Raw genomic sequence first — 15,810 nt, forward strand, 5'->3', positions numbered from 1 at the left:
AATAGTGCTTGTGATTTTTAGTGGTTTCATGGTGGTGAGTAACTCCCTAGATAAAAAAACCGCATCAATCTGCACATCTTTTACCGCTTTGTGCTATTGAAACGACACACACAAAATAAAAATAAAAAGCAAGACAAATAAAAAACATTTGAAAAGACATTTAATGAGAAAAATAAACCATCCAGATTTCAGCATTGCTACACAATATAAAGCATTTCTTTTTTGAAGTCTTACTGCTTTAAGACATAAAAAAAGTGACTGCAGTTGTGCAAACAATCGACATGTTACTTAACTGCAACCCGTTTGTTATGAGACACCAACACTCTGGAGATTATGTTACCACCAAAACATCTGCAAGGGTTTTTGTTGGTGTATAAAAAACCAAAACACATACATTTGAATACAAAAAGTGCATAAATGAGCAAACTTCCTCAATGTGAAATCAAACTGTTTACTTTCTTTGCTCCAATAAAACAGCCAACAAATATTTTTGGATAAATGCTTTGTAAAAAGAAAAATTTGATACACACATCTCTACACAATAGATACTTAAAGCCTTTAGCCCTGACAGAAAAGGAAAATAAAAAGTTATCATATACAGAATCAAAAAAGCTCCATTGCTACAACTTAAACTGAATTAGTAGTGTCATAAAAATTACACAATATATTACTTAATAGAAATGTTTCGTATTTGCATTATTTTCTTTTCAAATCAAAATTTTATCCTTGAAATACTGACACCTACTGAAGGCTTTTTGGGCAAAAAAAAAAAAAAGCCATAATCTCAGACTAAGGCACAATGCTCAGATTTACACTGAATAAATGCATTAACAATGAATATTGTTATTTGTTTTGAATCAGGTAGTGAACTAAAACATCACTTTTTGTGTCAGAATGAAAGAAAAACAAGAGCATATCAACAAGGTTGTGTTCCGCACGAGTGAAACGAAAACACCGTTGGTGTTTGGTCAATCAGTACTAAGTAAATTCAAACCGCTTTTTCCCCCTCCTGCAAACTACATTTCCTTCTTTTTTAAGATGGAAGTTATTGACCCAAGTCTGAATTGAATTGAACAAACAGTTTAAACACTAAACTGACAGGATCTCAAAATGAAAGAGTGGAAACTAAAAACCGGTCACAGGGTCATTTATGCAGAACTGCAGAGAAGGGACATAGGGATTTTTTTATTTTTTTTTAAAGGTACAAGAATGGAGGATGCGTGACAAATGAACAGGAGGAAAAAGCGCATAAGTCAGCTTATATTGGATTAGAGTAGTTTGTCTGTTTGTGCCACATGGATCAAGTTCATAACCAGTTGGAATAATTTTCTGTTTGTCTGTTCTTTCAAGAAAAGAAAAAAAAAAGAAATTTATAGGCTTTTGTGCTGAATGAATTATTTTGGTGAATATAAAGTTGAGCCTCATTCGCTGTCTTCGATTTGAACTGGAGCTCCACGGCTAAATCCTGAGTGGACCGAGACGGAGTGGCACAGAAAAACAAAAAACAAAAGTGGCACCACAAGGAAGACACATTTTGCAAGTGCTGAGTGAACACGAGGGCTGTGTGGGCGCGAGCAGGAATCGGTGCTGTGTCAAACAGGTTGTCGTGCAAAGAGGTTAAAGTGTCCTGAGTCAGAGCAGGAGATGACAGAGCCTGATGTCGTGCTTGGCTCTCTGCTTTGCAATGGAGGACTGCAGGTGGGTTGGGAAACTAGATGGCTATTTTGTGGCCCTGCTCCGTAGGCACGGTGTAAATTCTGGGAAGAAAATGGACAGCAGGAGGTAGTTATATTTACATTCTTCCTCAGTCATAGGAGAAACAGAAAGATATGCATCATGTATTATAATTTAAAAATGATCCACCTGACACTGTAAGATTTGAAAGGTGTTTGCATTACCTGAAAATGCACCTAATGCCCAGATTGGGCTAAGAAACCAGGCAGAGAACTGTTGTTCCAACAAGGTAAAGGTTGCTGCGTCATTAAACCTCTTTTCAACAGAGAAATCATTCAGCACCAAACGCTGCGAAAGCTGAATACCACCCCAGGAGGCAAATAATAATCCTGCAGAGGAATTTAACCCTTACAGATCCACGCAGGTGTCTTTCTTGGCTATGCAGTTCAACATGTACAGTTGAAGATTTCTGTTGGCCAAATTGGACTCCATGATCCCTCTGATCCAAGTTGCACACTTGTTTTTTTTTTCTTAACTTCCCATACCTCCACAACACAGGATCCTATTACTCTGTAAAGATCCCCTTGCAGAAAACTGCAGCTGTGTGCAAACTGAGGAGTTTTGTATAACTGGTTTAGGCTGTTCCCCTGTCACAACGCTTTTGGCTGACTGTTGTCAAGATCCCAAGTTTCTGTTTACTGGGTTGTTTTTATTTCTTGGAAGAGCTCTGACTTGTGACACAGTGTATGAGGTAAGCTTTAAGCAAGTTTAGTCCTGTCTTCTTTAGTTGTGCAGAGCTGGTGACACTGTCTGAAAGCCATTGTTTGATGGATAAGCAGGGAGTGTTCACAGCTCTCTGCCGAGGACTCAGCCTGTAATATTAATTGTTGTGCATGTTTAAACTGGCTCAAATGGGTGGATGCTGGTGGTGCTCTTTCTCATGTTTTCTCTGGTTTTGATTTGTTTTTCTAAAGAGTGCAAAGTGGAACGCCAGCAGAAACACGGTTACTAACCGGACTAGTTCTGTCACTAAGTAGCTGACTTATAGTGATTTGGACATGTAAAAACGCAATAAAGAAAAGTGCAAACCTACCCTTGCTCCTGATTCAGTTTTCGCCTTCTCACACACACAACAGCTAAAACGAGAGTGAAAGAATGGAAAAAAATATGGTTGATAAAGATCATGACGGAACAGTTCACAACTGCTTATCAAATTTACAAGGAAAATTATGTTAATTCCCAGCATGCACCAGGAGGCAGTATTTTCACATCAGATGCAAGAATGCAAATTTCAGATTTCTCTGCATCATACCAAAGGAAACCAAAGACTTACCAACTATGACTATGGTTAGAACCAACACTGCCACCACAGCAACGATAGCGATCACCAGGACCTGACCTAAAAGAAAAGAAAAAAAAACACAGGAGAGCATGTTAAAAGTAAGAAGAAGCTAAGAGGTAAAAAAAAATTACAAGAAAGGGTTTATAGATTAAAAATGTTGTAAAGTCATCTCACCTTCTTTCGAGTCTTCTGTCGAACCAGTGGACTGATCCCTCTTTGGAAAACTCCCCACAACTCCCCCATCTGAGAAAACACCAAAGAAGTTTTGATTGGTCTTGTTTCAATGTGCCTTTCTTGCAATAATACCTTCATAGTTTAATTATTAAATCTGGCCTGTGATTATTTAGCCTCTATGACAACTTAAGAATATCAATTTCGTTCAGCCATGTTTTCACGTCAGAAAGTTGAGGCCCTTGCAGCAGGCAGACTGTAGCTCAACCATCTTAAATCAGTTATTCCATCAAACGTCCATCAGAGCAAAGATGAGGAGTGACAGGGATGTGTGGAGCGAGAATGAAAATGCCAATGTTGATTAGATGACAAACAGAATGGTGGAGATGTCAACGCGCTCATTGGCCTTTCAGCAGAATCCACAGGGCTTCCTCTGGAGAGCTAATTGATTCCATTCAGGCCTTAATGACTGAAGGGAGGTAGAAGCCAACAGGGGCAGCATCTCTCCCTGCAACCCACTGGACAGGAACACCCTCTGAACAATGCTACCTTACTGACAGTAATTAGAGGCCATGACCTTCACATACTCTGCCTTGTGTGAATGCAGAATGTCTCAAGAAGAAAAAAGTGGGCATAATCTTGTTAACTTGTCTGCTGTTTAGTAACAACTCACGTGTCTTCATAGTTGGCATATCCTCATCGTCTGACTCTGTTAAAAAACAAAAAAACATCAGAAAATTCAAATTATTAGTGTTAGTTTTTTTCTCACTATGGAAGAGGACCTCTACAGTGCAGCAGTTATAGTATGAAGTAAACATCATCAGAACTTTATCAGCTCTGTGTAGACTGGATTAAATATCTTTTGATCTGTTGTTAAATCCTTCCCAATGGTCTTCTAATTATGGTTATACTGCTTTTAGCTAAAATAAAATAAAAACCTGTGTTGTTTTCTGGGACATGGTGGAAGTAGTTCATAAAATCGCCACTGAGTTGTGGGCGGGACCGTCATCCCTTTGTTTACATTCTCTCCATCTAGCTTACAGCCCCTAGCCCCACCAACTTAACATTACAGCTGCAACATAAATGGTGAGCAATCCAGCCATACAGTTTTGAGCCAGATCATGCTGCAAATTTATTTTAACAAAGACTTAAGAGAGAGCTGTCAGTTTAAGGCTAAAAATGTAGCAGGTTTTAATAAGCAAAAAACCTTACACGCTTGAGAAAAATGAAAAGAAATTTATGTTATAGACAATAACATATGAATGTGCCAAATTATACAACCTCCGCTGTGCACTGAAAATGTCTACGGCACATAAAATAGAACCAAAACTGTTGGTGTTTTTAAGATAAAAAATTAAAAAGAGCACTTAATAATGGTTTAAAGTTAGGCATTCATAACCGCATTAATGATATCCTGTACATTTAAAACAATTATAATAAAAAATTGTTAATTGACCAAATACTTAAAGTGTTCAATGATCTTTTTCTGATTGATCTATGCCTCTAATTAGCAAATATTAGTTTATTACAAAACACTCAGCTGTACGAGAAAGAAACATTTTGCTAAGGAAAGAATTTGAGAAATTAGTTGAACAGTCAAATTCAATCCAACAATTTAGCTTAATATATGTGCTTGTGTGTGGAATCTTAACATAAGCAGCTGGTTTAATATAAGAGAAAACAGTAGATTAGTGGGTTTTTTTTTAGCTTATCCTTCCCTGAGGCGCTTTTAAATCCTGAAGAAGAGCTTACAAATCGTGGCAAACCCCGTACAAACTGTTACGTCAGGTCATTTGTTTTTACCATAGCTACTTAAGACCAACCAAACAATTCTACACGGAGTTACGGTTAGATCCACTAATCCTGACCTTGTTAGTGCAGCAATTGCAACACTTAAGCATTAACAGAAAAGTGGTTTATCAGTGTTCCATGAAGGGTGTGGTTTCAGCTGATGGAAACGGTTACCTTAAGCAAATAAACAGCTTTGGTTTAAAAGAGTTTAAATTTAATGGAAGATGTCCACTTAAAGCAGTTTGACTGCTGACTTGATAGGCATTTCTTTAGGGTCAGGTGAGGAATTTAAAAAAAAAACATTTACATACCAAATGAAGCCGATCCCTCCGTATCATCTGAAGCTGCAGACAATAAAAATTAAAAGTAAAAAATTAAAAGAATTCTAAATATCCACCTGAAATAAAATACTCAAAATCCCACTCCGATGATCTTTTGATCTGATGTAAAAGCGTTCCCAGTGATCCTTCATTTATGATTTTATTGTTTTTAGCACAAATCAAAAAACGTGTCCTTTTCTAGAACATAGTTTCTGAGAGCGGCAGTAGTTCATTTGATATTTGTCTCAGTTGTGGGCGGGACCGTTGGGAAGGAATAAGTCTCCCTCCGCTGTATGGCAAATGAGCCGTACAGTTTATAGCCATATACCAGCTCAAACGAGGAAAGCTAAGACGTACATGGATTTATTTGTCTGAAAGCGGATGCATTGGAATGGAGCGGAGCAGGGAGCTTGTGGGCCGCCGACTGTTACATCTACATCACTGCTACAGGCTTTTTCCAACGCCCTTTTTTTTTTACATGCCCCTGATTCAAAACGATTTAAATAGAGAGATACTCCGAAATGAAGTTTTAATCTTAGCTGTCTTTATGTGCGTTCTCCACACATAAAAACAACAAAAACAGTAGAGTGGGTCTTTAAATGACAAAATTAAAAAAAAGTATTTATAATTCAAATGCCATTTAAAAGAAAATTATTTTACTTCTGTTATACCAAAAATGTATCGCTGGTTTAATGTTTATCTATTTTTATTAGTGTTATTGTTAGCGTTATGAGCCAAAATGTTTTTTCCATATGTATTCCTCTTTCACATGGTCTTATTAATATTATTATTATATCCATGTATACACATATATACAAAGATAAATATATATATATATATATATATATATATATATATATATATATATATATATATATATATATATAAATATAAATATTGTGTGTGTGTATGTGGGACAGAAGGTGTCATAGGCAGTGCAGACATGTGGGGAAAACAGCCTGGATCAGGTACATATAGACCCTGATTAGATGTTTATCACCTGAAAGCTTCACATAGATGAGAACGTACCGGAGGCAGCTGGCAGCAGCAGAAGCAGACTCAGGAACAGCAATCGCATCATCTTCAAATGCTGCAGGGGATGAAGCAGAAAAAAATAAATAAAAACCACAAACCCAAGTTAAAAATATCTACCATTAACATGCAGACGCTGCTGTGTGTGAAATCTCAAAGTTTTGGTTTAGAGATGGGTTCTGACAAGAAGCAGATATTCTAAAAATGCTACCTGGCTGGCTGACACTTTTAGTTTTGTCACAAACTAAGTCAGCGGAAAAGTACAAAATGTGAGCCAACGAAGCCTCACGTCATTTTAACCGGGTTAAAAAAAACAAAACAAAAAAATAGCATGCACATGTAGATTGCACTCTGAGATAGGTGCTGACGAGAGGGTCAAAATGATACGTGTTTCCCTTAATGCTCAGCAGAAAAAAAGAAAGTTAAAACACAAAAACAGAACGTGAAATTCTGTAGTACTCAGCAGCCAACAAATGTCAGCTCAACACTTTCAGAGCCTGGGGGTAAATGAGAAAGAAAAGAACTTTCCAGAAATCTGTTAGTTTGTTTTTCATCCTACTCCAATGGTTACATTTCTCATTATTAATAATGATAACAAAAAAACTACATATTTAAATATTTAAATAGTCTTTTTTACAACCAATGTCCTGGAACAGAAGTGTCTGCATTTTGCTGTCGTCACTCCAACAAAAACAAAATTCACAACTTCCTTGTGGCCCAAACCCAAGACATGCCTTGTCTCTCTTCCATACTACCACCAAATAGATGTGAAGAACAGCTGTTCTTAACAAGGCAAACAAAGGCCCAGCTGCTTCCAACACAATGTAGATGTTGATATTTTAAAATGGGAATTCATGGGAATGACCCGTGTCCCAGTTGAGGTCTATGATGAGGTTCCCTTGTTCATTCTTAGACTTAGCTGGAAATCAGAAGCCAGAAGTTTCTCATGCTGCGTGTCATACTGAACAACCCTGCCGCTGACCTTTGTGCTGCATGTTACACCACAGGCGCCTCCTCATTGAAAGCAGGTAACATTGTGTCCCTAATCCTTCCGAGTTGCGGACTATGATGCAACAACTGACCTGCTATGTGAAGATTGCACCCAAACCTGTGGAGATGCACCCTACACAGTAAAAAAGATCATTTTTCTGTCTCGTTCTACACTTTGCAGGACAGATAAGCATTTTTCACATCTTCAAAGTGAAGCTACGTCAACAGCGTCCTCTGCAACACGTGTTCAAGCAGCCTCTTACAATGAAAAGTCTATGTAAACGCACGTAAATGAGTGTTTCAGGCTTCCGTGTTTAAAACTCAAGTCTTTAATATGTCAGAATAGAGCTGTGAAAGAAAAAGCCTGGAGCAAGATTTGCATTACTGTCCACATTTCCCACCAAGTCTCTGCAAACTGTAGTTAGTGCACAAACACAAAAAAAAGGAAAAGAGGCCCTTCCTGCTTGTCCAGCGTGAACACCGTGAGCTAAATGCACGTTAAAGAACCCAAGTTTAGCGCGTTTTTGAAAGCACGCCAAAAGCATCTTTTGACATTATTCATGATCCGGTTGTGCTTAACCTTTCCGGACCACTTTTATTGCAGCTGAAGTTTTTATCAAAGTCAAAAGTCCACCAAGTCTGTCTGAACAAACATGACTGTAAACCAAACTACAAGATTATTTTCAGGCAGAAATGGCAGAAGAGCTCTCTGAGAACTGTTTGGGCTGATTGTTTTGGGAAAAAGATGTTAATTACACAAGCAAGGCTGATTGGAGAGGGAGTGTAGTGTGTGGGCTGTTCTGGCCTATTGAATAGCTCAAGTAAATCTCTGAACGCTTCCAACCTAAGATGCAGCAAATAAAACCCCGTTCTGTATCCAATTTGCTTCTCAGAGTCCCTCTGGGTGAAATAATAAGCTGATCCAATTTGCAAATATTTATCAACCCAGTCCACTGCTTCCGTGTCCAAAAGCCGCCTGTATTATTTTTCAAATTGGGTAGTATATTCGTGTGCATATGAATTTGCCATTCCATGCCAAAGCCCAATTTGCAACATATGATAACCAGCAGCAAGCTCGTAAACCCGACATGCCAGAAAGTCCTCTGCAAAGAAGATCAGAAGCGATAAATGAAGAAACCAACAACTCATGAGATTGTAGTGCTCTGCTGCAAGGCAGCAATATAACATAGCAGGGCCGGGGGGGGGGGGTCCACTTCTGTCAAACATAGATTTCCACTGGACCTCAAGCCTATCATGCGATGTTAGCAGTCCTAACAACTAAATCCTGTTTACCAAGGTTAATTTTTATCCGAGGCTATTCACAGCAGTTACCTGCTTGAGCAAAGAAAAACAAAACTTTACTACGCTGTTGTTAGTAAATCAGTCACAAACGTTTAAAAATATGAAAATATTTTTTTAAATAATGATTTGGATGAAGAAAAAAAAGAACTTTAAAGGTAAATTTCAAATTAAAGCAGCTTTTTACCACCAAAGATAATGTGGCCAAAAAAGGATCCACAATCATTTCTTATTCAGCACCAGTCACAAAGAAAAATTTACTCCACTCTGCTATCTCTGAACCTGCTGTTTACCTAAGTGAGGTTAACTTAAACTTGACGGTACTGCATTAGACTTTAAAGCAGCCGTACAAAGCGTAATACACAGGCAAAAACAACAGCAATACTTACAATTTTTCTCTGTTTGGATTCCACTGGACAGAACTAAAGAGCAGAACAACTAAGGAGCAACTGTCTATGCCAAATGGTAAGTTTCTGAGCATCAGGACTCCATCTGTGAGCAACAATGAAAGCAGCTAAGAGGATATGAGTATATGTCTCACAATGGCAACCCACCTAATAGCTTGGAAACATGCACATCCTGTACAGTGTTTCCCTCTTTGTGAAAGTGTGTGCTAAAATATAAGACCTGTGAACACACACACTCTCAGATTATAAATCCAGACTAAAGTGCTGCTCCACTTTGACCTAAACAAGCAGAATGATGACGTGCATCAAGAATACAGCTCAGCTTAACATTTCATCTGCTCTTTTTTTTTTAATCTGATGGAGACAAAGTTGTTCATCTTTCTGTTGTTGCAATCAGATGTGCTCCCTCTTGACACACACAGAGGCTTATCCAAAAAGCAATTTCCTTCCTGCAAAAGCAAAGACTGCAAATATAAATACATAAACGTGCATACACCAAAGAGGATGTGGCGGAGCAGCAGACAGTATATGGGGAACTACTCGTGCAAAATAAGATCCTGAAACTCCAAACTTTCCAACCATAATTATCTGTAGTTCATCTGCCTTGAGACTGAGGGGGAACGACAGTGCGTAAAAGCAGGAAGAGCTATTGCAGACTTCAACATAAAAGTGGGTTTAAATTACCTATAGATCAATTTAAATATATACATGTGCAAATGCGGTTTTGTTTTTTTTTTTCAATAGAAAGTATTTTTCTGACTCTACCTGAGAACTTTCCGACGAACCGGTGCGGCGCAGAATGTTGATTCCGAAAAACTAAGTTGCTGCTGAGTAGGCCCGAAGTACAAGAAGTAGTAGCTCGGAAGATTGCCTCTCACGCGGGGATTTCACAGCCACTTCATTTCACACACAAGAACACACTACAGTTTCACAGCAGATCTGTGGGGATTTTTTTCTGCTATGGCATCAAGCTTCAATCTTCAAAGTTGATTCCTGGACGTAGCTTTGCGCAATGCTCTCACTGCGCAAAACCAGTCACCGTTTTTATTCTTCGTCAAAATAAAAATAAAATAACTCAACGATGACACACGGCAGCTCCAGCCGACTACCTGTACAACCTGTGAGGTTTGGGCTGATGGACGCACGCCTACCTCCTGGTGCGCCTCCCCAAACACAGGTGCGCAGGTTCAGGTAGGGAGTAGCTGTCAGGCGCATTTGGAATGTCAGTGACAAAGAATTAATTTAGTCTTAGTTTAGTCGTTTTGACTCATGTTTTCTCTCTATCTTCTTGAATATCTGTAGGGTTTTTTTGTTTTGTTTTTTTTTTGTATACCTGAGCCTGAATCAACGACAGATTATGATCTCTTCACTTCTGAGGGTACACTACAACACAATTCTTTGAAATGGTGCACTAAAACCTAGTTGTCCTCCAATAAAGTACAATCGTTTAAAATACTGCTAAAAGTTTTTGAAATGTTTTTTTCGAAAACATATAAAAAGACTGAAAAAAACATAGCGATCTAACAAGAGGGAAAACAAAGCACCATGCTTAAAGAAAACTTACATGAAAGTAAGCTGATCCGCAGAGATGCCTTTGGACTGTATGGTTTTTTGTTGTTCCTCTCACTCCAATATCCTTGCAAGCATGGAAACTGCCAGTGTGTGCACATTAACAGGTTTACTCCGCCACCATCTGCAAACTGTTCCGCATTGGCTTGCTGAAATGTGACACCACCTCTTATCTGTTCTTTAGACTTGCTTTGCATGTTGTGAAACTTGTTTGCTGCTCTGCCTCAGTAGACAGAGTTAAACCAGTGCAAGTGGGCTGTATGCAACCTAAAAGTAATCTACCATCATCACTTTGGCTCCTCTTTGCTAATCATTGTGTGCTCTTAAGCTGTCTGTACATATGATTGTGTTTGGTGGTTGATAAAAATCAAAATTTTCTAATTTTTCTCTCTTGATAATGATGTTTCCCCTTAATACTCTCCCGTTCACTCGTTATAAATAACTTATCTAATGTGTTCCAAGGGATATTTGTACATCTCATCACAACTCCATGATGCATCATTTGCATCATCCATTTTCTGCCTTCCCTCTACACTCTTCTGGCCAGACAGTCATCAGCATTATGAAGATCGCTGGCTCAGATCACAACACAGCTGTGGACATCTCTTTAAAGACACGACAGAGATGTTCCTGTCATCTACGGCACTGCAAAGGTGCCCAAATCAGCTCCACTCTTCCTGCCTGCATGTTTTACCGACTCCAGCTGTAGGTGCTTTGGTGAACTAAGATTTTACAAAGTGCTTTGCAGTTGCATTTTAGGCAAACAGATATTTCTGCAGTTTCAGGTTCAGAGGGACGCAAGTCAACATCATCTCCACATAACAGCAGACATAGTTTGCGTGAAAATGCAAGTCTCAGACGCACTGATAAATCCCAAAATCTAGGTCTGAACACTCTTTTGTCTTTCCAAAATATATATTTTCACTATTAAAAATATGAAGTTTATTGTTGAATAGTACAAAGCAAGGGGATGGGTGGACATTATCAATTCACTCTCTCTTTTATTAGGTTTAATGGACAGTTTCCAGTTTGTGCTTGAATTTTGACATTTAATCTAATGTAAGCAGAAGAAAGCTATACCTAGAATTTGTGTACATGTGATTATCTGTAGTTTTTTTCTTTTGTTGCATTCATCTCTCAAGCCAATGAAAGTGAAACAATGAACACTTTTTCTATTTGCCAAAATTAGTCTTAAATTGCTCAAAATCATGGATATGCCTGCTCAAATAGGTAACAAAGAACTTTAAGTTGATGTTTATGTTTGCCAGCCGGATCAAGAAAACTTAAGACTTTTCAAGAAAAAGGTTTTCAGTTTTTACCATAGCATTATCATTTTTTTAGGTTTTATACCAATTTCTACAGTTCGTCTTTAGACACTGTAGAAAAACACTGAGCTGTTTTATAAATCGGATCCCATTTTTATCCACGACAATCAGATGTACAGCAAACATTTATCCAGCATTGATCCCCTAAACTTAATACAAAAGAGGCAGGCTTCTTCAGCTATACAAGCAGAAGGTGATCCTCTGTGGCTTGACTTTTATGTTACTTTGCCTTTTTCTGACCGATGCAGTTCAGATATCTGTCTCTGCCTTCTCACCTGTGATCATATTGTTATATACAGTGGCCACAATCTGACATACAAATTCCTGCCTTTCGTAGGAAGCCTGTGTAGAATAATAATGTTGGTGAAACAGATGACAAACAGAACCTGGATAGAAGATTAATATTTGTTTTTTTCATGGCCACTTTGCAACCCATAGTCAAGTCTTTTAAATAAAATACAGGGTAGTGTCAGGAAGGGCATTAGGCGTAAAAGTCTCTGCCAAACCACCTTTGCGAATTAGTGAAAGGTGATCCGCTGTGGCGAGCATCTGAGGGGAAAAGTCGAAAGTTGAACAACAACAAAAAATTGACACGAAATTTGGCTCTGAAACTGAAATATCCAAAAATCCTGTTGGTCCACTGACAGAGCACTCTGTTAAAGTTACTTGGTAAACACATGGCGTGCCCATTTGTAAGAACAATGGGTGCTCCAGCTGAGTTAAGCATGTGACTAAGTTAACCGAAGTTCTGCCAGTTACATGACTCACTTTCTTAGCCAAAGATTCATGTCTGTAACTCTGTCAAATGACTAACGTTGAATTTCTTAACCTTTTGTGTTGCTTGTTTACTGAGTTGAGCAACACGTTCTGTGACTCATTGCTCTCTGTAGACGGGAGCACGTCAGTGGGTTTAGAGATACTCTGAGCGATAAACTTATACTGTACTGTGACCACTTTGATTTTTCAAGTTTGTCTCTCTCCCTGGAAGGACAGAAGTGCAGCCCCACATGTATCCATGTGGCTCTACAGTGATAGGCCCTTTAGCTGGTTTTGCAAGACTGGAAGACAGTTCAGTTTGCTCTGTCACAATAAACTGGCACTAAACTTAGAAACACTTGAGGCTTATTTTGCAACTTTGCTACTGCTGCATTGAATGCTAATCATTGTTGTACGATACATCTTTAAATAGTCAATTAAATACTTTAAATCTCCATGCATTCCTAAAAGGCTCCAGGCTCACTGCTATGCTTGCCAGCCTTAAGTACGAGAAAAAAGAAGAAAAAAAAACATACGTATTTATGATGATTGCTCCTGGGAGTCTCCAATATTTAAATATTAAAATATCATTACACTTGTAATGAGTGACTGATTTTATATTTTTAACTTCCTTCAGCTTGTAAAGAGAAGGATTTTTCTCTTTCAATGATTTGATTTGCCAATAACTCAGATGGTGAGTACTTTAGAAACGGATTAACCCCTTCCTCATTCAAATACTGCAGCCTCCTGGAGAATCTAAAAACTTAATTCACACAAGTTTCAAAAAAAGGGGGCTCAAATCTCATCCTTGAAGTTTGTCTTAAGACAGAATTGTGTCAATGATCTAGATAGGAGAAGTTTATTATGGTCTATTAGTCAGGAATGTGTTTCTGAAGGACCCAAAAGCAAGGAAAGACTTGTCAACTGAACTTAATTTAACCCTTGTGCTATCTTAGATGACCCCACCCTTACTTTGACATGTTCTCCCTACCATGACAAAGGTGGATAAAGGTGGAAAGATTTCATGTAATCCATGGACACCAGTGAGATTCACAAATCATTGAAGAAAAAAGGTTCAGAGCACTGTCTAGTGGGTCTAGATGACCCAACTCCCAATGTTAAAGTGCCTATGATAGCACAAGGACAGGTAAAATCCAAAAAGTATGACTGTGATGGGAAAGAAAGGAAAAGAGGCACAGTTTTTGTGAAGAAGAGAAACAGTTAACCTAAACAGAACCAGTTACGGATGAATGAAACTGAAACCTGGTGTGACCGTGGTCTGCAAAAAGGGAACACAACATGAAAGAAAAACAAAAAAAGACTACATGAAAAATGGAACCAAAAAGGCATCAATTGCCTGTTTATTTGAGTTTAAACTGCTTCGTCTGATTCATTTGTAATCTTTACTTATGCTTGCTTTTAGGCTATATCCAAATTCGCTTAACAAAATATGAAGTATTGCAGGACTCACAAACTCCGCTTACAGAAATCATCACTGCGAATTGTATTCTCTGCTCTCTTGGTCTTCACCCAAAGTCAGGCAACAGAGACACTGGCTAATCTTCACCTATAAGGCCATTCTTGGCAAACTGCCTCAATACCTCTCCCGTCTTCTATCTACTGCTAGCAGCATATATACAATTCGCACTCTTCACTCAGATTGCTCTTCACTGTTCCCAGATTCCACACAGAATCAAGAAAAACAACCTATTCTATTGCTGCGCCGCTTTCCTGGAATCATATTCACAATTCTCTGCGTCTATGTGACCTAATTTCCTTGAATTGCTTTAAGGCAAAGCTTTTTGAACTTTTATAAGAAATATGCACTTGCCACTCTTGACCTGGCTGTATAACTCATGATTTAACCTTTTTATTGTTGTTGTACAATTCAGTTTAATTTTATTTCATTACTAATTTATTGATTTAACTGTATGTCTTTATTGTGATGGTGCCTTTCAGCCCAGGTCTCCCTTGAAAAAGAAATTTTGTCTAATGGGGCTTCCTGGTAAGAGGAAGATTAAATAAAAATAAAAACATTTTTTTTAAAAAGTATCTAGTACCCTGAATCTTAATACAATTCAGACAAATCCTTACTTTTTTTTTTAAGTGTTAAACATGGAGCAACTCCCTTGTGAAAGTGAAAAACGTGATAAATGGGAACATTTCACTACAAAGACTATTTATAAATCCACTGAATTCTAAAGATGAAAACTTAGATGATTTCAAAAAACAAATTTAAATACATTTTTTTTCAAATGATGAATCATTAAATCCATTGTGATCTATATTCACCAATCTAGTGAGCAGTGATGCACTCTGGTTTTTTCAATCAATTCTGGAAAAGATTTCCAGAGCACTTGATTTTGGAATTGTAGATGCCACACCCTATATAGTGCACTGACTGGGGAGAGCAGTCAGACACAACCTTTGTTTATCATCTTGTAATTAGTCCATTAGTGTCCAACAAAAAGCGTTAGCATCCTACTAATGGAAATTTTTGTGTATTAGTGTCTTCATCCATCTGCTTTGCTTACTGTTAGGTTCAAGGTCAGGGTTTGAGCAGTTTTCCCTAAAGATAGTTTTTAAATTGTGAGAAAGTTTGGCATAGGCAAATACTAGCAGACTAAGCTGTTTGATGCTATTTCCACTTGCTAAATGCCAATGCACAAGTATCTTTATCTCCATAAAAAAATATCTTATTAAATGTTTTCATGCTTTTATTATGGTAAAAATGTCAAATGAGTATACTCACATGGTGATTTTTTTGTTAATGTCCAAAGTCCTTGACAGTCAGAAGTCTTTTTCACCCATGCATTTACATTCACATACTGATAATGACTGTAAGGCACTACGTAACCACTAGGAGCAATGACAAGTGGGCAGGCAAGGTATAGAATCAAACCTGCAACCTTCCAATCAGAGATCAACCGGTCTACCTCTGGGCCATTGCCAGCCAGATATGCATGTTTTTGTGAGGTTTAATGAATATGCAATATAATATGTATTTTTATGGATGTTTTTTGTAACGTATCTATTGCTGTTTTCAAATGACATTAAAAGTTCCTTATAATTAAAAATGTTCTATTAAAAGTATTTAATTGACTTGCTCCCTGTCTACTCGTGTCTTCTTCATG

The 15,810-nt window shown here is 37.9% G+C and overlaps 1 protein-coding gene across 4 annotated transcripts; it reads right to left on the minus strand.

Annotated features, from left to right (window-relative positions):
- Window positions 1–143: 143 nt before the first annotated feature.
- Window positions 144–10,769, minus strand: LOC101173652. 4 transcript variants are annotated; one of them, XM_020710100.2, is made up of 9 exons: window positions 10,591–10,754; window positions 9,792–9,922; window positions 6,328–6,388; window positions 5,290–5,322; window positions 3,861–3,896; window positions 3,191–3,259; window positions 3,008–3,073; window positions 2,768–2,810; window positions 1,378–1,757 (listed from the first exon to the last, which is right to left on the minus strand). In XM_020710100.2, the coding sequence occupies exons 3-9, from the start codon at window positions 6,377–6,379 to the stop codon at window positions 1,712–1,714; spliced, it is 345 nt and encodes a 114-aa protein (XP_020565759.1). In that variant the 5' UTR covers window positions 6,380–6,388; window positions 9,792–9,922; window positions 10,591–10,754; the 3' UTR covers window positions 1,378–1,711. The 4 variants fall into 4 exon arrangements, with proteins under 4 accessions (XP_011483419.1, XP_020565759.1, XP_004077853.1 ...); XM_011485117.3 differs by lacking the exon at window positions 9,792–9,922 and having other exon boundaries at window positions 144–1,757; window positions 10,591–10,769; XM_004077805.4 differs by lacking the exon at window positions 10,591–10,754 and having other exon boundaries at window positions 9,792–10,544.
- Window positions 10,770–15,810: the final 5,041 nt, after the last annotated feature.

This window comes from Oryzias latipes, chromosome 16 (genome assembly GCF_002234675.1).
Source record: "Oryzias latipes chromosome 16, ASM223467v1".
Classification (NCBI taxonomy): domain Eukaryota; kingdom Metazoa; phylum Chordata; class Actinopteri; order Beloniformes; family Adrianichthyidae; genus Oryzias; species Oryzias latipes.

What these genes read in the sequence shown, in the direction of transcription:
- LOC101173652 (XM_011485117.3), bottom strand. Translation starts at nt 6,379, where the DNA reads ATGATGCGATTGCTGTTCCTGAGTCTGCTTCTGCTGCTGCCAGCTGCC. An exon ending in GCTGCTGCCAGCTGCCTCCG is followed by an intron (nt 5,323 to 6,327) that starts GTACGTTCTCAT and finishes TATTGTCTGCAG; the next exon opens with CTTCAGATGATACGGAGGGA. An exon ending in GGAGGGATCGGCTTCATTTG is followed by an intron (nt 3,897 to 5,289) that starts GTATGTAAATGT and finishes GTTTTTTAACAG; the next exon opens with AGTCAGACGATGAGGATATG.